The sequence below is a fragment of the Ursus americanus genome, chromosome 16, assembly GCF_024610735.1.
Source record: "Ursus americanus isolate L20-20 chromosome 16, mUrsAme1.1.p, whole genome shotgun sequence".
NCBI classification, from domain to species: Eukaryota; Metazoa; Chordata; class Mammalia; order Carnivora; family Ursidae; genus Ursus; species Ursus americanus.
The window spans coordinates 9,162,011-9,187,655 of record NC_142142.1 but is presented as its reverse complement, the minus strand read 5'-3'; the positions used below and the strand labels follow the sequence as shown (position 1 = coordinate 9,187,655).

The window sequence follows — 25,645 nt, the reverse complement described above, 5'->3', positions numbered from 1 at the left end:
CACCAATTTACATTCCCACCAATGGTGCATGAGGGTTCTTTTTTCTCGACATCCTTGCCAACATTTGTTATTTCTTGTGTTTTTTATTCTAGCCATTCTGACAGTGTAAGGTGATACTTTGTTGTGGTTTTGATGTGCATGAAATGATATCTTTCAATTAAAGAGGAGCCTGTTTTAGCATGTCTTAAGTTGGTATTATGTTCTTTACTTAGAATAACCTGAATCAGACCCTGAATAGTAATTACATATCAAGGTGGCTTAAGTGACTAGGTAGGTTATTTTACGGTCTGATTTGCTATTTACTTCTCATGTATACATGAGAATACATAGGATAAACATTCTCTCTATAGAGACTAAAATGTGCGTTCTCATTCAAAAAGCTGGTTATGTTTCTATATTTTGTCTAAAGTTTGACTTAGTGTTTTTGGATTCCTCCACAGGTTTGAGTGATATTTCTCCATCTACAAGCCTACCACCTCTGGTTGAAGGCCAGCTGCGCTGCTTTCTGAAACTTACTGTCAATAAAGTCATATGGAAGATTGCAAAGCCTCCCACTTGTGTACTTGTCCGAGTGAGATGGTGGGGAGAAACATCAGACGGAACCCTGTTTTGTCCTAGGGACACATTGCAGACTGAACCAAAAGCTGTGAGAACAACTACACGTTATGCTGTTCGCTGTGGTCCAAAGCAGTTTACCTCTTATCTAACTGGTATGTTTTTGTCTTATCATTTTACCTGCAGGCCTAGTAAACATGTGTTACGTTGTTAGCAGTAGGTGTTATTGTGTACATAGTATCTATGGCTTTGTTAATTATTGAGTGGAAGAAGCTTTATAATAGCCACTGTTTATTGAGAGTATACTGCGTGCCAGTAGTTGATACATATTGCTTCTAATCGTTAATAACCCTGCAAAAAAGACATTTTCTCTGTTTTATAGGCAATGAAACTGAGGTTCAGAGCTGAAATGAATATTCTTTAAGGTTACATGGTTGATAAATGGCAAAAGTAGGATTTGAACCAATTTCTGTCAGACACCAAAACTCATATACTTTCACCACACCATGCTTCTTTAAGTAGTAACTGTAGTCTCTGCTCTGGGACTATATTATTCTCAAGGAAAGAGTTCATATATATATATATATACACACACACACACACAGATCTAAAAGTAAAAAAGTATATAAGTGTATATTAGACTTTATGTATATAATATATAATGTATATATCATATATAAATTTGTATATATAATGTGTGTGTATATATATACATTACATATAGTACGTATGTATATAAACTTTACTAACAGTGCAAGATAACATGCTGAATGAGTGGGTTAGTGAATTAGTAATACAGGTTTTCAGAGCAGGGAAGGATCCCTTTACAGGAAACCAGGAGCCAAGATTTCTTCATTTCTGTTCAAGGAAAGCATTCTAAATGTACTGTATTTCTCTATTTGGGTCAGTTTTCACAGAAACACATTTTGGATGGTGGGGTTATATATCAAATCAATCCAGTTCAAGTCAGTAAAAATTAAGTATCATGTAAACATTCTTGGTCTTAGAATACTAGAGAGTCAGAGTTGAAATAAACATCAAACTGTCCTTAAGAAGCTTATAGTCTATCAAAAAAATTTTGAAAACCTCAATATATAAAGAACAAAAAATTCAGTCACTCAAAAGATATATATTGAGCACTTATCATGTGGTAGTCATTGTGCTATAGGCACTGTGGGGAATTATAAAAATGAATCAATTCAATCATAATGGTATCTAATTCTAACTAAATTCACAGAGTAGTTTAGTTACAATACTAGGTAGGAAGTGATAAGTACTATTATAGGATACCTGTAGATAATCTGGATACTGTAAACCTAGTTTAACAAATGAAGAGTAATTAAAAATTCTTTAGTAGGAGAGAAGATACCTATTAATATGATAATCAACAGATCGACATTTATTTAGGGCACCCTAAAGAATGCATTTGAACTTTATCAGCTGCAGGATTTGGGGAAAGTCCTTTTCCATTTCTGACTCCCCTTTCTCCTCATCTGTAAAATAGGATTAGATTGCTGCCCTTTCACCTTGCTTTTTCATGAAGAAGCAACCTGGTTGAATGAGAACATGGGCTTTGAAGTCAGTCTTGAATTGGAACTCTGGCTTCAGGATTGGATGCCTGTGTGCTGCTGGAGATGTTCCTTAAGATCTTGGAGCCTCAGTGTCCTATTAGTTAAACGGGGATAATAGCACTACTGGCAGGAATTATTGAGAAGATTAAATGAAAAAAGTTGTGTGAAGTGATTGGTCCACTACCTGGCACACTGTAGGTGTGAGTCTTATAAAAATACGAAGTCTTGGGCACTGTGGGGAATACAGAAACTGTAGATGTAGTCTCTGATCAGAAGGAACTTACAGATTAGTTGAAAAAAACAAAACTGATATGTATGAAATAGTTGTAAGCAGTGGCAGACAGTAAGTAATTAAATGTCTGATTACTTGGCACATATAGTAAGTACCATATGAATATTCCAGGAAGTTATTAAGAGCTAAGTTCATCATAAGTTCTTAGGAAACCAAAATCCTACTTTTGTTGTGCACTAATTGGCTGCTTGAATTTGAGCAAGCCATTTCATCTTCCTGGGCCTTTATTTTCCCATTATTAAATTGAAGGGGTTAACCACCAGATGGGTCAGTATTCAAATTTGTAAACCTAGTTAGGGAAGAAGCTTTGTAGAAGGTAGGATTTGAATAGGAGTTGGATGAGGTGAACCTTGTAAGTGAGGCCCAGCTGTGGACATGAATATGACGTGTTTATTAGAAAATGAAGACACAGATCAAACATTAGTTCACAAGATCTGTGCTCTAACTGAAAACTTGGAAAATGTGTAACTGTTTCTTAAGCTATGTGGTAGGTATTTGGTTTATTATTCTTATATGTACTCTTTTGTATGCATGTTTCATTTGAAAGAAAATAAAGTGCATGGTTCTGGAAGCCATGAGGAAGCAGCCTGGTGGACAGCCTGGCAAAGCCAACACCGGGCCCCCATCTTAAGTAAGCCACCACCAGGCTTTAGGAGACACTAGGCTCATCGGAGCCCCTCCCGTTCCTGTAGACTAGGCAAGCTGCAGCAAGCAGAAACAGTTGGGTTCTTTTATATCAAAACAGCAAAACACTGAAAAGGAAGTTGAGAGAACCCCACTCTTTAATAGTCAAGCCACACACAAGCCTTTCTAACACCCTGTAATCATTGCTAATTACATCAATGTAATTTTTTTTTTCTCTGTGTGAGGTGTTTGTCATTCTTCTCTAAAACTTTATTGTTCTTTTGGTCATGGGTTCACTATTCCCCAGCCCCAGACTGATGTGGTAGGTGCATGTTTTATTTGAAAATAAAATATTTTTTTTAAGTAAAAAAGTTTTCTAATGTATACCCCCTACCCATTTCAAAAAAAAAAAAAAAAAGAAAAGAAAGTAAATGAAAAATATCTGTGTATGTTGTAATTATTTCTGATTAGATATGGCTGTGCTGGTGCTGGAAGTAATCACCAAACTTGATCATCTTCCAATTGGTAGAGTTCAGATCAGTGGACTAGCCCAGCTTTCTCCAACCCATCATATCAATGGATTTTTTACCATTGTTTCACCAACATCCAAGAAACTTGGAGAACTCCAGGTAAAAATATTTTAATTCTTTTCTGCATAGAATAGAACTTTTTCAGCACAAGTAATTGAGTCTGCTTGTAGAATGGATAGGTGCATGACTCCCATATATCATGCTAATTCCCACTTCCTGCCTTTGTTCATGTTTTTACTCAAAGACTATAATGTATCTTACTTATCCAAATCTTCTTGGTGCTTTACTGCCCATCTCAAGTGCCAGAAATCTTTCACAGCTGCTGCTGCATTCATCTTCTCTGTACTCTTTATTAAATTTATAACATTGATTATATAATCATTGTTCAGTTAAAATCCTACAGAATCTCTAAAATTAGTAGTCTCCCTTTAATTTCCTTTCTTTTTAGTTTCTAGATTCCCTGGGAGGCAGGACAGTGTTTTCTACTTTCTGTGTTTTTCCCACAGCTCCTAACAAAGTGCCAAGCAATAATTGCTTGTTTGACTCATGTTAAGTGGTATCTTTGGTATGTTCATTCATTGATTCAGCCTTCCTTTTTTTTTGATACATTATTATGTGCCACTAAGGGTACGGAGATAAGAGATGATCTTTTCATGTAGTTTTCCAAAGTCATGTAGGAGGAAATAGAAGAATAACAAGTAGAATGCAGCGTGATAGGTGTTATGCTTCGTGTATGTACAGGATGGTGGGGAAGAACATAGAAGGGTCCTTTTCTGAGGGAGACTCTTTGAGAGTGCTTCCTAGAAAGTTCTGAGTATTCCAATCACTTAGAAATTTCATGTTTTGTACTTTGTCAAATGTATTCTAAAATACAGAAATTTAAACAGGTATATAAGAAAATAGTTTTATTTATTTATTTTTTTAAAGATTTTATTTATTTATTCGACAGAGATACACAGCCAGTGAGAGAGGGAACACAAGCAGGGGAAGTGGGAGAGGAAGAAGCAGGCTCATAGCAGAGGAGCCTGATGTGGGGCTCAATCCCACAACGCCAGGATCACGCCCTGAGCCAAAGGCAGACGCTCAACCGCTGTGCCACTCAGGCGCCCCAAGAAAATAGTTTTAAAAATATGAGAAAAGATATACAGCATTACCAGATGTAAGAACCTTTTATAAAAGTACCAGCACAGGAATGGCTGGCTCAGTCAGAAGAGCATGTGACTCTTGACCTTGGGTTCCTGAGTTGGAGCCCCCCACCATTGGGTATTGTGATTACTTAAAAAGATAAAAATAAAAAACTGTCAGCACATAGTCGTGTTGGTGCAACAGAATAGAGTCCAGAAATAATTCCATCTGAGTGAAAGAACATAACATTTTCTTTATTGTATTTCTCATATTTTTATATATAATATATTAAATTTATAAAGTGACTCCTTATGTCGGTAACTTTAGGGTGAAGGGAGTCTGGTTTACTCCTGTTTTTCTGATAATGATACAAATTCACATTAGATCTGCAGAACAGTTTGGCATTCTGTTTCAAGAGCTATAAAATTACCATATACCATTTACCTTGGTAATTCTGCTCTTAGGATCTTATCTTAAGGAAATACCGTAAAAAGAGAGGGAAGCTGTATGCCTAGGTCTGGTTATGGAAATACATTTTTAATATTGAAAAAATGAAAATAAGTTATTCCACAATATTAAAATTATAGTCTATTAGTGGAATATTTTGTTTCCATAAAAACAAAATTATGTAGTCATGATTGTGTAGCTGCGTGGAAAAATAGATTTTGGATTGATGACAAAAGAGAATTAAAATTAAATACATAATCAATGATTGGGGAAAAAATAAGGAAAATTGAAAATAGTTGGAGTATAGGATTCTAGGTGGGTTTTTTCCTGTTTTTAAAATTGAGATATAATTCACATGTCATAAAATTCACCCTTTTAAAGTATACAATTCACTGGTTTTTAATATGTTCACAGTGTTTTATAACCATCACTACTATCTTAATTCCAGAGCATTTTATCACCCCAAAAAGGAGTACTGTGCCTATTGGCAGTCATTTCCCCTTTTCACTCTTCCGCAGTCCCTGGCAACCAATAATTTAACTTCAGTCTGTATATTTGCATATTCTGGACAGTTCATATAATTGAAATAATATGTTATGTAGCCTTTTCTAACTGGCTTCTTTCACATAGCATGATGTTTTCAAGGTTCATCTTTGTTGTGGCGTGTTTCAGTGCTTCATTCCTTATTATGGCTGGATAACATTCCCTGCTACGGGTAGACCACATGTTGATCCATTCTTCAGTTTGATAGCCATTCGTATTATTTCTACTTGACTACTATGAATAATGGCAGCTTCTGTGGACATTCATGTACAAGTTTTTTTGTGAACATATTTTCATATCTCTTGGTATACACCTAGGAATAGAATTGCAGTCATAGGGTGAGTGTGTTTAACTTTGAGGAATTGCCAGACTGTTTTCTAAAGTGGCTGCATCATTTTTTTTTCCGTATTTAAATATCAGTTGATAAAATAATACTTGTGTATTTTTTATTTAAATGTCATTGGGCTTGTTGGAAAATTGTATAGAGATTTGGAGGCAGAAGTTAGATTTTAAAAGATTATGGAATAAGAAAATAAGTAGTAATTAGAGATTTCTATTTCCCAAATAAGTGTCAGTGAAGGGAGGGAGAGGGGGTGTGATCTAATGGAAATAGCACTAGAGTTTGGACATGGACAAACAGTTATGGCCAGTGGAGAAACCAGAACAGAAATGGTTACAAAACAATTCCGATGTTCACTTGTCCTCTCTGAGCTTCCATATCCTATCTTGTAAACTGAACATACTAAAACTTTTACCTCACAGTGTTGTTGCAGAGATTAAATGAGATGACAAAATATGGAAACACTTAACATCTTAACATCGTGTTTAGGCATGTGATGGCGACATGGCAAATTTACTTGAATTTGAGAGGACACAACTGATAGTGGGTAGCAGAATTCAGAAGTTTTTTGGTACATTTTAGAACAGGAGTTGGCACACTTTGCCTGGTGCTCCATATCTGGCCTTCTAACTAAACATGGTTTTTACGTTTTTAAAACGTCATTTATTTATTATTATTTTAAGATTTTATTTATTTGAGAGAGAGAGGGAGTGCGTGCAAGAGCAGGGGGAGGGGCAGAGGGAGAGAAAAAAGCAGACTCCCCACTGAGCAGGGAGCCCTACTCCGGACTCAATCCCAGGACCCTAAGATCATGACCCGAGCCAAAGGCAGACACTTAACCGACTGAGCCACCCAGGCGTCCCTTAAAATGTCATTTAAAGAAGAAGAAAAACATGCCACGAATAAACCCTAAAATATTTACTCTTTGCCCCTTTACAGAATAAGTTTGCTGACCCCTTTTTAGAATATGAGACCTGATTTGTTTGTTGACCAAAGAGAAGCAAGTAAAGAAAGAAATTGAAAATAAGAGGATTAATTGAGCCAGTAAGATCATGAAGAAAATTCAATAGGAATGAGTTTCTACCATGAACACAATTGGTAGGGTTACATACCTTGGGATGGAGGAATTTTAACCAGAAGGCAAAGAGGAGGAACATTTTTGAGATAGACAAAATTGAAGGGGTTCATTCTGATCATTTTCTTATCAACATTTATTTTATGTCTGTCTACCATATGTTAGGCACTATACATTTTATTTCACTTAACTTTTTTTTGTTTTTCTTAATTAGAGATATGCAAAACAATATCTTCTGTACATAAGATATAATAATAATCACATAGTGAACACCCAATGTCTCCTCACCCAGGCTAAGAGATATCAAAAGAGTAAATGAAAGAAGCCAATTTTAGAGATTCATCCATACTATTTTGTGTATCAGTAGTTCCCTTTTGCAGAGGTGTGTTCCACTGTGTGGATATTCCACGATTTTTTAATCTATATGCCAGTTGGTGCACATTTTCTTGTTTGGGGTATTTTGGGGTTGTTTAGTTTTTTACCTTTTTTTTTTTTTTTGCTTCTTATGAATAAAGCAACTCTGTAGACGTGTTTTTTATTTTCTTGGGAAAAACCCAAGAATGGAATTGCTGAGTCATGGTTAACTCTTTAAGAAAGAACCAAACCAGGGGCGCCTGGGTGGCTCAGTCGTTAAGCGTCTGCCTTCGGCTCAGGGCGTGATCCTGGAGTTCTGGGATCGAGCCCCACATCAGGCTCCTCTGCTGGGAGCCTACTTCTCCCTCTCCCACTCCCCCTGCTTGTGTTCCCTCTCTCGCTGACTGTCTCTATCTCTGTCAAATAAATAAAATCTTTAAAAAAAAAAAAAGAAAGAACCAAACCATTTTCATAGTGGTTGTATAACTTTACATTCCCATCAGTAGTGTATAAACATTCTCTACATATTTGCCAGCACTTGGTTTGGGTAGTCTTTTTAATTTTTGTTATTCTAGTAAGTATGTACTAATGTCTCACTGAGGTTTTAGTTTGTATTTCCTTTTGATTAATATGTTGAGTATTTTTTCATAGGCTTTTGAGCCATTCTCTTGTTTTCTTCAGGGATTCACAGACTATAACCCCCAAGGCAAATCTGACTCACTCACCACCTGTATTTGTAGATTTCTTAGAACATAGCCATACTCATTCGTGCGGGTCTATGGCAGCTTTCATGCTGCAACAGCAAAGTTAAGTACAGTAGTTCCCCCCCTTGTCCTCGATTTCTCTTTTGGTGGTTTCAGTGCAGTCAGGAAGCAGGTGATCCTCAGAAGATCAATAGTAGCTAACTTATCCTAACTTATCCTCAGAAGATCAATAGTAGCCTGTTGCTATGTCCCAATGCTTATGGCATTCACTGCACTTAATCTCATCACATATGCATTTTATCATCTTATCACTAGAAGAAGGGTGAGTACAGTAAATGATATTTTGAGAAACCACATTTACATAATTTATTTTATTATTGTTAATCCTTAGTATCTAATTTATAAATTAAACTTTGTCATAGTTATGTATGTATAGGAAAAAACATGGTGTATAGATAGGATTCAGTACCATCTGCAGTTTCAGGCATCCACTGGGGGTCTTGGAACGTATCCCCTCTGGATAAGAGGGGGACTACTAAAATTATGACAGAGACTATATGGCATGCAAAGCCTGAAATATTAATTCTCTGGCCCCTTCACAGGAAAGGAAAAGTAATCAGTGCATCTCATGGTTCAGCTTTAAATAGAGTACATGCTCATATAGTCATTTTGGTTAGATCAATAATCAATGTTTATAGTATAACTAGATGGGCAGGTTGGAAGATAAGGAGGTAGAAGGATGTGGGATTAGGCTAGATTTTTATCTTCCATATTAGGAAGTCAGAAGATAATGCCTGAAAACTGAGGGGGGAATCAAGATGTGACATAAATATAAGCACATTATTTGGAACTATAGAGGTAAATACCATAAGAATCGGGGGCAGGAGTTGAAAGTAGTTGCCTCTGGGAAAAGAAAGATATGGGGGTCTATGTGAGGGACTCGTTTTTGTAATAGAACTGTTTGACTCTTTAAATGAATGTAAAATGTTAATTTAAAAAATAACTTCTAGGGTACCTGGGGAGCTCAGTTGGTTAAGCATCAAACTCTTGTTTTCGGCTTAGGTCGTGATCTCAGGGTTGTGGGATTGAGCCCTGCATTGGGCTCCACACTCATTGGGGAATCTGCTTCTCTCCCTTTCCCCCTGCCCTTCCCCGAGCTCGCTTTTTTTCTCTCTCTCTCTAAAATAAATAAATCTTTTTAAAAAACTTTTTAAAAAGAGCATGTAGTAAGTGATGGAGTTCTTATCATACCACTGCTTTGCTGTCCCCCCAAACAGTCATGAATTGACTAAATATGGAATCCCTCTTGGCAAGTGGTAAGTGAAGCCAATGGGCAGCTGATAGACTGGAAGATGAATAGAGGTGGCTTTAGATTGTTGCTGTGAAGAAGATCAGGTTTAATTCGACCTCAAGAAGATAGATGCATAGTTATTAAAGGGAAACTGAGATTATGGAGTTAGAACAGTTTTAAATAATAACAAGACCAAAACTGGCTGGAGGGTGCTGAGAGTAGTTTGACAATGAAGATCATTAGAACCAAGCTGTTGGAGAGAGAAAGCTTTTCTGTATTCCATTATTGGTATAGTTCAGATGTTGAAAATAACAAATGAGTCAAACAGGCTGACTGTAAGAAAAATCAACTGCCAAAAATATAATAAACTTAAAAAATACCAAACTTGGGGTGCCTGGCTGGCTCATTTGGGAGAGCATGCAGCTCTTGATCTCAGGGTCATGAGTTTGAGCCCCATGTTGGGTGTAGAGATTACTTCTTTATAAATTCTTTGCTTTTGAAATCAGTTCCTTTGATTTGGCTAAAAACTTGATACTTTTACTAGTCTACCAAGTTATCAGTGCCTGACGTTTTTATATTTGATGGGCATTATAGCATGCATTTTTAAAAACCACTTAAGAATAAAATTTGGTTTTTAGTCAGTTTCATAACAAAATAACTGTTCATAAACATGGCTGCCTTTATTTCCAAACAAAGGCAGAATCTTGGCACAGTAGTTTTTGAAGTTGGATTTTATTTCTAAGATATTCAGGCATATTTAAGCTTAAATATTGTACTACACTGCATTAACTTCCATGTTACACTTTCAGTATAAATTGAGAAAGGCAAATTGAACAGTGTTGGTTTTCTTAACATTTGAAATCGAAAAAGTCTTTTTAGGATGTTGGTCTTTAGCTCTATAGTTTTAGAAATGTATTTCATGCCATCACTTTGATGTCTGGAAATCCTATTTCAAGCATTAAAAATACAGAAAAAGTAGGATAGATGGTTCTTTGCCAAATAAATTTTCCAAAGATACAGTCATAAAAGAATGAATAAATCGAATATCATAGTATATGATTCCTTGTGAATGCACTCGCAGATAAGTAATTGAATAGTTTATATAGTCTATAGTGTCCATTAAAATAGTCCATGTATTTGATCAGTACTTGCTGGGGATCTGAGGTTGGGATTTCTCCTTCAAAAACATAAACCAGGGGCGCCTGGGTAGCGCAGTCGTTAAGCGTCTGCCTTCGACTCAGGGCGTGATCCTGGCATTCCGGGATCGAGTCCCACATCGGGCTCCTCCGCTGGGAGCCTGCTTCTTCCTCTCCCACTCCCCTGCTGTGTTCCCTCTCTCGCTGGCTGTCTCTCTGTCACATAAATAAAAATAAAATCTTTAAAAAAAAACCCAAACATAAACCAGGTGACTTCTTTTAACTCAAGCAAAAACATTTAACACCACACACAGCTTCATACCCCCTAGTATTCATGTAGTAATAACAGGTTACAGTACTGCTTATCCAGTTTATCAAGCAAAACATCGACCACAGGAGTTTAATTAATTTATATGTTAATTATACGTGTGTGTTACTTGATTTTTAGCTTTTTCGGTGAAGTAAACAAGACAGTATGTTTGCGGTTCTTTGTCTGGCAAAATGTTGCCACTTTGAATTTAAATTTTGAAACAAGTCTGTTGTCAACAAAAAGACATCATCCGTTATCAGTCTTTAATAAACTTTTTAAGACATTTCTCAGTTTGGAGAAATACCATTTCCTGGGATGCCTGGGTGGCTCAGTTTGTTAGGCATCTGTCTGCTGTTCGCTCAGGTCATGACCCCGGGGTCCTGGGATCAAGTCCTACATTGGGCTCCTAGCTCAGCAGAGAGCCTGCTTCTCCCTCTGCCTGTCACTCCCCCTGCTTGTGCTCACTCTCTGTCTCTCTGACAAATATATAAATAAAATCTTTAAAAAAAAGAAAAAAAGAAATACCATTTCCTCGATTTGTTTGCCATAGCATCTCCTCCGAAAGTTTTTCACTCACATAAAAATTCTCACTGATACTCTAAATAAACACAGCTGTCAGGAAGTTGTTTTTATCTGTGTTCTCCTCAGCTACAAAGAAAAATACCACAAATTATTTAACATTTTTACTCAGCTCACCTTGTGAGTTTGTAGCCATACCACTAACATTGGGAACAACTATACTTTTAATTAGACCTACATACGCAAATGTTATTCACAAATTCTGCTGCATTCTTTAATAAATGTTACCGTCGATAGGAGACTTTGATACCTTAAAGTTTTGTTTATCTTAAATACATAATTTTATGTCATAGGAGTACCACTTATTTTATTTGCATTTAAAAAACAAACCCTATTTAAAATCAGTACCTTTCTGTTTATTCCATTTCTATCATGCATCTTTTCTATATAGTAATTATAATCCTATTGTAGTTTGTTTCATAATGCTATCTTTGACAGTCACATTTTCCCTCCCAACAGTCACATTTTCTTTGCCTTATTTCATCAGTAGGGTTATGCTCTTCTACAAAGAAATATGCCTTCTGGCATTCCTTTTGAAAATCATGGGTCTCTAGTTCTCTCTTTCTTGGACACAAGAAATATTTCACTTTCCTCTTGATTGTACTGTAAGAGAGACCACAGCCCACAGAACTCAAAGGCAGGGAATAGTATAAACTCTGTACACATAAATTTGACAATTCAGATGAAATCAGTCGATTCTTTGAAAACCACAAATTACCAAAAATCACTCAATAAAATATATAACCCGAATAGACCTGTAATTATTAAAGAAATTGCTTTTGTAGTTTAAGTCCTTCCAAAAAAGAAATCTAAGCCAAGATAATTTCACTGGTGAATTCTTCCAAACATTTAGAAAAAGAAATTTCACAATCTTTCACAATTTTCACAGTCTTTTCCAGAAAACAGAAGAGGAGAAAATACTTTTCAACTTATTTTATGAGGCTTGCACCACCTTGATAGCAAAATAGAGGACAGTGTAAGATCTAGACCTAAAAATAAACCTAAAAATCCTCAAAAAAATATTAGCAAGTTGGGCCCAGCAGTATATAAAAAGAGTAATGAGACTATGTCCAAGTGGGGTCTATCCCAGGAATGCAAGGCTGTCTTGGTCTTTGAAAATCAACCAATGTGACAAGCCATGTTAACAATAGAATACTACCAAGTCAGTAAAAAGGTATGAACTGCTGATACATGCACTACATTGATGAATCTGAGGGCATTATTCTGAGTGAAAGAAGCCCATCTCAAAAGGTTACATACTGGGGCGCCTGGTGGCTCAATCATTAAGCGTCTGCCTTCAGCCCAGGGCGTGATCCCTGGGTCCTGGGATCGAGCCCTGCATTGGGCTCCCTGCTCCGCTGGGAGCCTGCTTCTTCCTCTCCCACTCCCCCGGCTTGTGTTCCCTCTCTCACTGCTGTCTCTTTCTCTGTCAAATAAATAAATAAAAATCTTAAAAAAAAAAAGGTTACATACTTTATATTTCCATTTATATGACATTTTCAAAACTCCAGAACTATAGTGGTTGAGAATAGATCAGCTGTTGCTAGGGATTAGAGGTGAGGAGAGAGTGTGACTACAGAGGGGTAGTTCCAGGGAGTTTTTTTGGGTAATGGAAGTGTTCTCTATCTTGGTTATGGTGGTGGTTACATGCATCTATTCAGAGGTTAAAATTTATAGAAGTGTATAAACACAAAAATGTCCATTTTATTGTAAGAAAGTAAAATTTTTAAACGCCCTAGCAGACCAAGTGGGATGATAAACCACAGTTATCACTCTGCCTCATTGGGACTTGGCTGGGGACTTTTCAGATTGGAACGTGTGCCCAGACTAAAGCCACTAATCTACTTCAGCTAATTTTTGCCACATTGGAATGGAAGCCCAGCATTGTTGGGCCTTCTGATTTTTCAAGAGAACCAGAATTCCAAAATTTTACATAAAATTTGGTATATTAAAGCATTGTTAAATAATTTTTAAATTTTGTAAAATGGTGTGTTGACCAGCATAAGTCTGAAAAATAGGCATACTAATATGCTATCATTGATACTGATAGATGTTGTAGTAGGTAATTATAGGCAGCTGAGTGCTAAAGAGAGCCTTGAGTCATTGAGAGAAGAATGATGAATATCCCTAGGGTTGCTCTATTATCGATGTGAGAATCTTATGGTAAATTTATGGTATTTGTGGATGGCATGGGCTTCTGAAAAGATGTGATGTCTTTAGGTGATAGAATAATGTTCTTTAAGTGATAGAATAATGGTCTGGAGAAGGCACCAGAAAGAAATAAGTCAACTTCCTTTATCCTGGCTGGTAAAAGAAGTAGTTTACATTGGAGAAGACTTTGGAGAAATTGGGACATTTTAAAAAAGAGATGTTCAGTTGAAGTGGTAAGGTAGTTTGTGTAAATAGAAATCCTACAGGGCTCCATGAAGGCGTTGGCAGAGGAGTGAGCACAAGGATGAACATGATTGGAGAGGAGCATGACTGAGGTGGACAAGAATGATGATTTGGGAGATGAATATAGGAGTATATTGGATACACTGTGTGGAAGCGGGGGTGACAAGTGGCAATCCCCTGGACTTGTAGGAATTGCTGGAACAATATTTATTTTATATCTCTAAAACTTGGCTCATGTTCTTCCCTCTGCCCGGAATGTTTTACCTCAGTCTCCCTCAGCCTTACCTGTATCATTCATATTTAAGATTCTGAATCCAGAGGTTTATTTTTCACTTCTGGAAACCATCCCTGGCACTCCTTCCTCACCTCTTCCTCAAGTTCAGACCGCCCTTTCTCTTACCACCCAGTATACATCCCTACCTCAGAGCTCACCATTTTATATTAAAATTATTCCTTTTAAGTTCTTCTGTGAGGTACTGTGGTCCTCTGGATCAGGTTCCATGTTTTATTCATCTCTTTGCCTCAGACAGGTAGCACAGAGCCTGGCACTGAGCTAGTATCAACAAATATTTGCTAATTGAGCAGAGGAGTTAGGCAGGCACATGTTTTGATTATAAGATTGGTGTGGCAGGTACCTGGACCTTCTTCTTTCTTTAAGGGCCACTGGTAGTATAGCCCTATGAGCTGTTCTGTGGTTGGTTCAGATCTGCTTAGAGAAAAAGCAAAACTCAGTAGCCTGACAGCAGATCATTGTTAAGGCCACGGACATACGCCTTTATTCTCAGTATCGTCTTTGTTTCTAAAATATAGAGGCAGTCTTTTGGGAATTGATGAACGGTAAGGGAATACTTTCTGGCATTTACATTGGGCAGCCAGGACTTTGTGTGATGCCATTATAGCGATCACAGCACAGAGTATTTATCCTACTGCATTCCTGTCATTAGTCTTTGCAGAAAATCTTGGTGGTGAATAAATTTAAAGGACTTTATGTTACCTGTTCAAGAACAAAATTCTCATCAAGACCCAAGCGTATTTTATTGAGTCTGTACCTTGGCAGTTTCTCTGCACAAATTATTCCATTGACCTTTCCAGAGACATCTTAAAATATCTAACTGCAACCTTTCCTCTTTGTGTTAGGCCCTTCATCATTATTTGACTCTTGGGCTGCTGGAACAATTCCTTCTGCTTTCTCTGTCATTGTAATTGAACTTTCAACACCATTATTCTTTTCTTTTGTGGTTTATTCTTCGATTTCTTTCCTAAAGTTTTGCCTTAGACTATTTTTTTAGGCTTCGTTCTTCCATTAGGCTTTTTAGAGGACTGGAGAGCCATTTAATAGAGAACCTAAACTCACAGGAATGAGATGATAAAAGAAACTTCCAGTGATTACTTTTCATATTAATGTTTCTCCTTCTTTGCCCTGCCTCATCTCCAGCATAGAACTAGGGTCTTATTTTTCTTAAATAACCAACAATAAGGATGTAGAAGGTGTTGTTATTCTTTTATTCATCAGACATAATAGGCATTATTAAGCAAAATAGACTTGTACGCCAAGTGTGTACTATGCTAATCCATGCCTTCAAAGAATTAAAAATCTAATCAGGGTAATGCATAAGCTAAAAGTTACAAATACCTCCTGTAAGCTTTTTTTTTTTTTAATCTTCAAATAGAACAGTACACTTGCCTGACGGAGTTATATCATCACATGAGCTTCTTTGTGTGAGGAACTTACCACACCTTATGCCCTGTAGTAAAGAGTTCAATAATTGGGGGTTATATTGATGGATAGATACAGAATAAGTGGAAACATAAAGAAGGGAGTGGCCATGGCATCTCTGCCTGGAAAAAGAAATTTTCACAGGGGCAACTGGTGGCTCAGTCAGTTAAGCAATTAAGCATCTGTCTTCAGCTTGGGTCATGATCCCAGGGTCCTGGGATCGAGCCCCGCATCTGGCTCCCTAGTTCAGTGGGGAGTCTGCTTCTCCTTCCACCTCTACCCCCCCATGCTCTCTCAAATAGATAAAAATCTTTTTTAAAAAATTAAAAAGAAAACAAAAAGTTTTCACAGAGAAAGCAATACTGGAAGAAATTGCATATACAAGGCATAAGGGAATGAAACATAAGGTACATTTAGAGAACCCAAAATAATTGGTATATCTAGGAGAGAGAGATGGAGGAGGGGAGCAAAGTGAGAGATGAGGTTTCTGCAGGAATTTGAACTTGATCCTATAAGGAACAGGGACGATTGATTTATATTAAGCAGGGAGTCTTAAAATTAGTCGATACAAAAGAAAATTTCTGATATATTACGTGTATGTCTCTTTCAGGTCTCACTTGCCCTGGAGCCTCTGTCAGAAACTTATGACAGCTACAATCCTCTTCCTACCACTGATGTGAAAGAAAATGTGCTTTTATCTGACCAGGAATTCAGAGAATATACTGAACCCAGCAGTACCCAGTTTCTAGTTCCATCAAGACCCCATAGGATGCCTACCAACAAAACTGACGGAAAAGAGTTAGCAGCTAACAGTAGTAGATCAGCCACTCCAAGGTAATTACCACAGTCTGTCAGCTAACTCACACTGTGCTCATAATTTCTGTTCTTTGTGTTTGGATGAAAGACTGAAAGTAGTCATTCAATCAGCAAATAAATATTAAGTATCCACTGTGTGCCTGGTCCAGTACCAAGTACTGGGCATAGAAATTAATAAGACACAATTCTTGTCTTTGAGGACTGCTCACAATCTGGTGGGGAGGCCAATGTACAGGTAAATAAATGTAACTAAGTCATTTACAGACGCCACGAGAGATGCCCATGAACAAAAAAGAGGGAAAGGGCAGTATTTCATGAAACAGGATGGAGTAAGAGAAATAGATTTTTATTTTAAGGAACTATAGAGCATTTGCTTTGTGTCAGGCTCTGCACTGAGCTCTTTCTTTCTTTTTTTCAAGATTTATTTATTTGAGCAAGAGAGCACAGACACTTGCATGTGCACAAGTGAGGGGAGGGGCAGAGGGAGAATCTTCAAGCAGACTCCCCGCTTAGCGCAGAGCCCAACATGGGGTTCGATCTCATGACCTGAGATCATGACCTGGGCTGAAACCAAGAGTCAGACGCTTAACTCAACTCGCTGAGCCACCCAGGTACTCCAGCTGAGCTCTCTATTTCATTTTCTCACTTAGGCCACAACCATACAACAGTAGGTAAAACATCTGTTATTTATTTCATTTGGGAGATGAAAAACAGATTTACAAAGTCTAAGCTACACTGCTATAAACTATTGATACACTTTCTGTCTCTGACAAAGTGAAATGTTACCATAATGGGTAATATATTGCTAAAGTTCTCCTTTATTTTATAACAGGGGAAAGGACCACTTGTGCTTTGCAGAGAGCTCTGATACGATAAAGGACTCTTTCTTTGGACTACAACACCATCTTAATTCAGGGCAGAGTTTAGAGTCTATGACTCTGAAAGGCAAGGCCCCACGGAAGCAGATGTCCCTTCTTAACAGTTCTGAATTCCAGCCTCAAATTAGGACAGTGGCTAAGAGTCACAGTGACTCATGCATTCTTTCTTCAAACAACCCCCCTACCAAGGACCTTCTTTCAGGTATGTATGTATTTGTGAACCAAGACTAAGCTATATTTATTGGGATTACTCTGCTTGTTAGCCAGTCTTCAAAGAGAACTAAGACTTCTGTTTGAAATAAATAACCGAATAAAAGTGAGTGATCTCACTAAAGCTCAGGATTTCACCATTTACAGGCAGCTCTATTAAACCAGGAAGTTACTTCTAAATAATTATGAGGCTTATAATTGTAGGTTTAGGGAAGGAGCCATTTAAAATAAACCTGGATGGGGGGGGGGAGTGTTTATCATAGAGAAATATTATCCCTTATTTTTTCCCAAATAATTCAAGGCAAATACAGTTTTTATCTCATCAGCAGATTTACTTGTACTGCTGTGCAGAGGCTAGTACTAAATCTGCTTCACATTCTGAAAATTCTTGGTCTCAGTGGGAACATTCAGTGCACAGCAACTGCTAATCTTAAGCCTGGGAATTAAACATGACTTACAGCCAAGCAGAAGTAGAAAGGAGTCAGTTTACCGGTGTAAGGGCTAGACTGAAATAAAGAAATCCAAATAGGATTATTGAAGGGTGGTATTATAAGAGCAATCGAGATACCTTACATTACATGTAATGCTCAACCATTTATCTCTGTGACATCAGGAGGATGACAGGGATTTGTCTTCATCCTCACTAGCGAATTTCTGAAGTAGAGTATCTGCAGCATTAATAGAAAAATCTTTCAAATAACTATTTGGGTACATAATTTGCATTAGTAAGGATACTTTTTTCATGAAGAAAGACATTCTGTTCATATTTTTTCAACTGAAATGTCTGTGATCCCCTGTTTTTGAAAATATACTCTGATTATATAATCTATTAATTTTATTTTTCTATTTTTTATTTTTTAAATTTTATTTAAATTCAATTAATTAACATATAGTGTAGTATTAGTTTCAGAGGCAGAGTTCAGTGATTCATCAGTTGCATATAGCATCCAGTGCTCATTACATCAAGTGCCCACCCTAATGCCCGTCACCCAGGTACGCCATCCCCCCCACCTCCCCTCCAGCAACCCTTAGTTTGTTTCGTATAGTTAAGACTCTCTTATATAGTCTGTTAATTTTAATCTTCATTGCAATCCTAGGCTACGTTAACACAAACAAATTGTTCCGTTATACTATGCTGCCTGCGCTTGTCAACTCACACCTGGAATATTTTGTGTAGGCACCAAACTTTGAGAAAAATATTTGTTCATTCATTAAGCAGTTACTTATTTAATACCTATCAAATCTGTGGCAATCTTCTAGGTGTCAGGGATACAGCAATTTAAATGAAAACAAAAACAAATTTCTGCCTTATGGATCTTATATTCTACATGGGAAGACCAGTAATAAGCTGGATGAATAAATAAGTATATAGTGTTAGATAGTGATAATGGCAGTGGGAAAAAATGAAGCAGGGCCCATAAGAGGAGGGGATGTTAGTTTTACATAGGTTGGCAAAGGAAAGCCTCATTAAGAAGGTAACATGAGAGTAAAGATCTAAAGAAGACGAGTTCCTTCTAAGGAGAGTAGCTAGGTTTATGAAGGGGCTACCAAGAGATATTTAGCTTCACAAAAGCAGCTGCCATTTATTGAGCTTTCGTTATGTGCTAGCTACTATGCCAAGTGCCTTATACACATAATCTTACAAAAACCAAGTGAGGTAGGGATTGTTATCACCATTTTATTTATTTATTTTTTCGTGCTCTATTGATTTTTATTTTATTTATTTTATTTTTTTCCCATTTTTATTTTTTTAATAATTTTTTATTATGTTATGTTAGTCACCATACAGTACATCCTTAGTTTTTGATGTAGTGTTCCATGATTCATTATTTGCATATAACACCCAGTGCTCCATGCAATACGTGCCCTCCTTAATACCCATCACCGGCCTATCCCAATTCCCCACCCCCTCCCCTCTGAAGCCCTCGGTTTGTTTCCCAGAGTTCATAGTCTCTCGTCGTTCATTCCCCCTTCTGTTTACCCCCCTCTTCATTCTTCCCTTCCTTCTCCTACCAATCTTCCTGCTATTTCTTATGTTCCATAAATGAGTGAAACCATATGGTAATTGTCTTTCTCTGCTTGACTTATATCACTTAGCATAATCTCCTCCAGTCCCGTCCATGTTGCTGCAAATGTTGGGTAATCGTTCTTTCTGATGGCTGAGTAATATTCCATTGTATATATGGACCACATCTTCTTAATCCAGTCGTTGATTCCACAATTTAGCTATTGCGGACAATGCTGCTATGAACATTGGGTGCATATGGCCCTTCTCTTCACTATGTCTGTATCTTTGGGATAAAAACCCAGTAGTGCAATTGCTGGATCATAGGGTAACTCTATTTTTAACTTTTTAAGGGACCTCCACAGTGTTTTCCAAAGTGGCTGTACCAACTTGCATTGCCACCAACAGTGTGAGAGGGATCCCCTTTCTCCACATCCTCTCCAACATTTGTTGTTTTTTGCTTTGTCCATTTTTGCCATTCTAACTGGCGTAAGTGGTATCTCAAGGTGGTTTTGATTTGAATTTCCCTGATGGCTAATGATTTTGAACAGTTTTTCATGTGTCTGGTAGTCATTTGTATGTCTTCATTGGAAAAGTGTCTGTTCATATCTTCTGCCCATTTTTTTATTTGATTTTTCGTTTCTCATGTATTGAGTTTGAGAATTTCTTTATAGATCTCGGATACCAGCCTTTTATCTGTAGTTTCATTTGCAGATATCTTCTCCCATTCTGTGGGTCGCCTCTTTGTTTTGATGACTGTTTCCTTTGGTGTGCAGAAGCTTTTTATCTTGATGAAGTCCCACAAGTTCATTTTTTCTTTTGTTTCTCTTGCCTTTGGAGATGTGTCATGAAAAAAGTTGCTGTAGCCGATGTCAGAGAGGTTACAGCCTATGTTCTCCTCTATGATTTTGATGGATTCCTGCCTCACATTGAGGTCTTTCATCCATTTGGAGTTTATCTTTGTGTATGGTGTGAGAGAGTGGTCAAGCAACCATTTTAAAATGAAAACACAGGCTCAGAATTAGGGAGCTCCTGTCCTGTGAAAGAGGGAAGCTGCTCTTCAGCTCCAGTTCATTATTGTCTTTAGACTCTAAAGTAAGGTCCTCTGCGTTATCCTACTATAAGTTCATTGTTTACCCAGGCCTGCCTTTTTTTTTTTCCTTAAATCAAGACTTTGCTGGCCAACTGTCGAAGCCAAACAAAATATGGCAAGTACAACCCATGGGCTGCCAGTGTGCAAGCTCCTCCTTGAGAGTTATGAGAATCAGTTGGCTTACAGATGAAACAAAACAGATTATGACTCATCTGAGTTAATAACAAGACCTGTGCAGAATGGGAAAGCTTCAAGAGGTAGTGAATTCTGTGTCACTGGAAAACACGAGCTAGCTAACCATCCTGATGGGACTTCTGCAGATTGTATTGAATCAACAAGAAGACAGATGCTATCTTTTAAGGTCCCTTCCAACCACAAGATTCTGGAGGACTAAGATTAAGTGACTCATTCTAGTAAGTAGGTCTAGAGCTGAGATTATGAGAAGGATCTAACAAGTACATAAATATAAATATCTTCCTGGTCTTTATTGGACTGACATGACACCAGAAAAAGGGAGCAGAGCTGAATTGATCAACCAGCTACATTTATGAAACATGAACTGCACATCCTGCTTTTGAGAGTTGGGTTTGGAATAGATAGCAAGGAGTTGGAACAGAAACCAGAAGCTGTATGTCTCCCTGTGTTTAGCAGGAGCTGTGCCCATGGCATGTGGGAAATAAACAAGGGAAGCATTTGTCCTAAAGTCACCTGGGTGCCTTCTTTTGTGTTTGGGGAATGTTTATTGAGTTGAGGTGCAGGCTGATGCCATGACAGCTCTTAAAGTGTAGGTACCAGCTTCCCCTTGAGAAGGGGAGATCTGATGTTTTCTTGTTACCATGACTCAGACTTAGAAAAGCTTTACCAAGAACGGCTGTTTCAACAACCAAACCACTTGGAGGCCAATGGATGGACCACCTGTGCTCAGACTTGTCCTACTTTTTTTCCTCAATGTTTATTTTCTTTTTAAAACCTGCTTTTGGAAAGTATCTTAAGTACTTATTACCATTTAGATGTAAATGACTGTTTAAGTCACTTTCGAAATATTACCATTCCCAGAGGAATATTTTATTTAACAAGGATTAAAAACTTGAAGCCCAATTTAATTCAACAAATATCTTTTGAGTGACTATTTTAGGTCAGTCATTGTTTTGAGTATTGGGGTTGCAGTGATAAATAAGATACAGTCTTTGACCTTAAAGATTTCATTCTAGGAAAGGAAACTGACTCTAAAGCAGATACAGTACAATTATGTCTGATATAAGCAAGTGGAAGAACATTTTACCAAATGCCTGATATATACTAGGCACTTTATAAGACACCAAGGATACAAAAATCAACAAGAACCAAACCCTAGTCTCAGAGTTTATTGGGTGAGATAGACAATTGTAATACTGAGTGATAAATTCTTTGATGGAATTAAATACCCAGAGCTTTGAGAACACAAAGGAAGTATTGTGTTTAAGGAATTGAAAATAGTTGGGTATGATTAAATCATAAAGTAGCAAGGGTATCATCTTTCCAAAAACCTTTTGGGTATCAATAGAAAAACTGTTTTTCTACATGGCCCTGAAATCAAATGAAGTTTATTATCAACACTGCTTCTTATTATCTACCTTATTCATAAAACATTTGAGTGTGCCACCTCATTTGAAGAACTTTAAACTATATTGAGTAAAGCCAGGGGCCAACTAGAAACTAAAAGAAGGTTTCCAGTCACGTAGCAATCTTTAGCCAAATTTCCAGTGCCAGCAAGACCATGTTTTCCGTACCCTTTCTCATTGAATAAACAAGATAGTTATTTTTTGGATGAATCTCAGAGATTAAAAATAAAAACAACATATGGGTGCCTGGGTGGCTCAGTTGGTTAAGGATCTGCCTTCGGCTTGTGTTGTGATGACTGGGACCCTGGCTCCCTGCTCAGCAGGGAATCTGCTTTGCCCTCTCCCTCTGCTGCTTCCCCTGCTTGTGTTCTCTCTCAGTCAAATAAATAAATAAAATCTTAAAAAAAAATACAATGAATTCTGAATGAATATTGTGTAGCCATTATTTACATAGAAAAAAGGTAATGTATATTGTTAAGTAAAAAACAACTTCAAAACAGTATGCATATTTTTACAAAAGAGGGAATGTATATATAAATACATGTGTATTCATAGATTTAAAAAACTATAAGGAATATATCAAAATGTTAACGATGAGTATTCCTGGGTAGTGGCATTAATGGGTATATTAGTTTCCTATTGCTACATGACAAATTACCACAAACTTGATGGGTTAAAACAGCATTCATTTGTTAGCTCACAGTTCTGTGGATCAGAAGTCCAACAAGGTATGGTTGGGATTTCTGCTTAAGGTATCAGATGTCGGCCAAGCTAAAATCTCATCTGGAAGCTCTGGGGAAAAATGGATTTCCAAGTTCATTCTTGTTGACTGAATTCAGTTCCTTGCAGTATATAGGACTGAGGTCCCATTTCCTTGATTACTATCAGCTACAAACCACTCTTAACTTCCTAAAGGCCACCCGCATCTCTTACCATGTGGTCCCTTCCATCTTCAAGACAGTGGTGATACATTAAATCTTTCTCATCTTTCAAATCTCTGATGTCATAACCTGCAAATAGCCAGAGAAAACTCTGCTTTTAAAAGGTGTGGGCAACCAAAATGATCTACCCATCTTAAGGTTGTCTGATTTGGAACTGTAAACTACATCTGTAAAATCCCTTCATGGCAATACATTTACATGAGTGTTTGAATCAGAGAGATGATATAAGTACACCAGAGTTGGGAATCTTAGGGGGAACTATCTTAGAACTCTGAATGGTTGATCTTTATTTTCTTTTAGTTTAGTTGTATTTTCACTAAATGTAATGGTATTTCGGGTTTTGGGGGTTTTTTTGTTTGTTTTTACTTTGTAAGCTATATTTTGAACTCTCTGTACTAACAAATGTTAAGTGCTTATGGATCTTCTTGGCTTCATTTTTTTTTCTTGGCCTGACCACTATATCATCATCATCTCCTCCTCCTCCTCCTTCTCCTCCTTCTTTCTTGAGAGAGCGTGTGCATGTGCATATGTGTGCAGGGCTGAGGGGTGGGGGAGCAGAGAGAGCACCCAAAGAAGGCTCCATGCCCAACACAGAGCCCAAGGTGGGGCTCCATCCCACAGCCCTGAGATCATGATCTGAGCCCAAACCAAGAGCCAGACACCCAACCGACTGAGCCACCCAGGTGCCTCTATATCTCCTTTCTTTTCAGAAGCTATAAAACTCTAGACTAAGAGATGGGCGCTTTTTGTCTAGTCTCAATTACCTCCAAAGCAACTCTGGAACCTCAAGAAAAAAATATTTCCCACTGTTCCTTGGAATAATGCCACTGGCCCTAAGCTTTTAAAAAGATGTCTAACTTGGGCTCCCTGCTCATTGGGGAGACTGCTTCTCCCTCCATCTGCAGCTCCCTCTGCTTGTGCTCTCTCTCTCTCTCAAATAAATAAATAAAATCTTAAAAAAAAAAAGATGTCTAAGAACTAAAGCGGGGTCATATAAAGTATAGTAATTAAAATCGTAGGATGTGGGGCGCCTAGCTGGCACTGTTGGTGGAGCATGAAACTGTTGATCTCAGAGTTGTGAGTTCAAGCCCCACATTGGGTGTGGAGATTACTTAAAAAACTAAAATCTTTAAAAAAATAAAGTAAAATTATAGGCTGTGAGGCAATATATACATTCTGCTTATACAGTGTGTACAACTTGGGCAAATCACTTATCCTCTGTGCCTCAATTTTCTACATCTGGAAGATGAAGGAAATAGTAGTATCCATCTCAGAGAATTGTTAGGAGGATTAAATGACCGAACATACGTAATATACATAGAGTAGTCCCCAGCATGTGTTTAAGAATTCAATTATTATTGCTGTTATTATTGTTATTTTTACTTAGGGATGGGGTAAATTTTACTTATCAGAAAGTCTGAAGACTTCATCCTGACTTTTCTGTTAACCTGCTGTATGATCTTAGACAAGTCATGGAAATTTTTTGGCGTTCTTCATAAAAGTATAGATTTGGAATAGATTATCACTATAGCTTCTAAGTTTAGCTGGCATAGTTGTTAGTGTTTTTTGGATAATAGGAACATTAACTATTACAAATAATAAGAGAATTCAGTATGGTATCTGGATACAAAAATAATACGTAGACCTTATTAACTTTATTACATACAAAAACCAGTTGTAAGAGTCCATGCATTCATGTAATGACTCCCATTGTATAACAACTCTGGAGAGACTGACCTCCCTCCAGAATAGATTTCATTCACTGCTGAAATGCCAGCATTTAAAACAGTCCCATCATAGAAGCTCAGTAAACATTTATTGTAAAATGAGTGTTCTCAAGAAATTCTCAAGCTAGTGGGAAAAGCAGACAGGTAAGCTATTATAATGTATTGTCTTAAATCCTATCCTAGAAGGAAAGGTGCTGAATATTGTAAGTATTGCTGTTGGATTTTAGATTTTCCATGTTCTGCTTTTGCCTTCTTCAGCTCTGTTAGAACAAGGCAATAAGCTGCGTAATGCCATGGTGATTTCTACAATGAAATCAAGCCCAGATACTAGCATGTTGTTGGATGAAGCTCATCCTTCCATGAAGGAAGATTTTCTTAAAGCTCCAACACAGTAAGTTACAGGATAAACATGATTCCTAACAGTTCATTTCTTAATTGTTGCTAATGTATATTTTTTTTGTTAAGTTACGGACTTATTCAGCAAATAATTCTTAATGTGGTGGAAAGGAAGCCTAAACTAGGAGTTTAGATACTCAAAATCTAAACCTAGTACTGGTACGTACTAAATCTGTAAATGGCTGTATTCTTTACTCCCTGTGAACTGGCATGCTTATATGTATAATGGGGATATTCTCTCCTCCCTCTCTTACAGAAATGAAATTAGAGTCTAAGGTAGAAACAGGCTTTGTAAATTGTGAAGTTTTATATATATTTAAGGTAGTTAAGTCTGAAGGATGTTAAATGTTCCATGTTGAACCATCTCCATGTACTATCTAGCTCTTAGTTC

At 37.3% G+C, this 25,645-nt stretch overlaps 1 protein-coding gene across 4 annotated transcripts in view; it reads left to right on the top strand.

The window, feature by feature from the left end:
- C2CD3 (C2 domain containing 3 centriole elongation regulator) overlaps positions 1-25,645 on the top strand; it is a 130,715-nt gene that overhangs the window by 3,908 nt on the left and 101,162 nt on the right. For 3 of the 4 annotated variants that reach the window (XR_015726931.1, XM_045816163.2, XM_045816165.2), the window contains exons 2-6: positions 441-710; positions 3,514-3,671; positions 16,198-16,421; positions 17,236-17,483; positions 25,117-25,249. Coding sequence is in view for 3 of the 4 variants with exons in the window: in XM_045816163.2 (XP_045672119.2) it covers positions 441-710; positions 3,514-3,671; positions 16,198-16,421; positions 17,236-17,483; positions 25,117-25,249 (1,033 nt within the window). In the remaining variant the exon portion in view is untranslated. Of the gene's footprint in view, positions 1-440; positions 711-3,513; positions 3,672-16,197; positions 16,422-17,235; positions 17,484-25,116; positions 25,250-25,645 lie in introns of those variants that run through there. The other variant, XM_045816164.2, reaches the window with a different exon arrangement.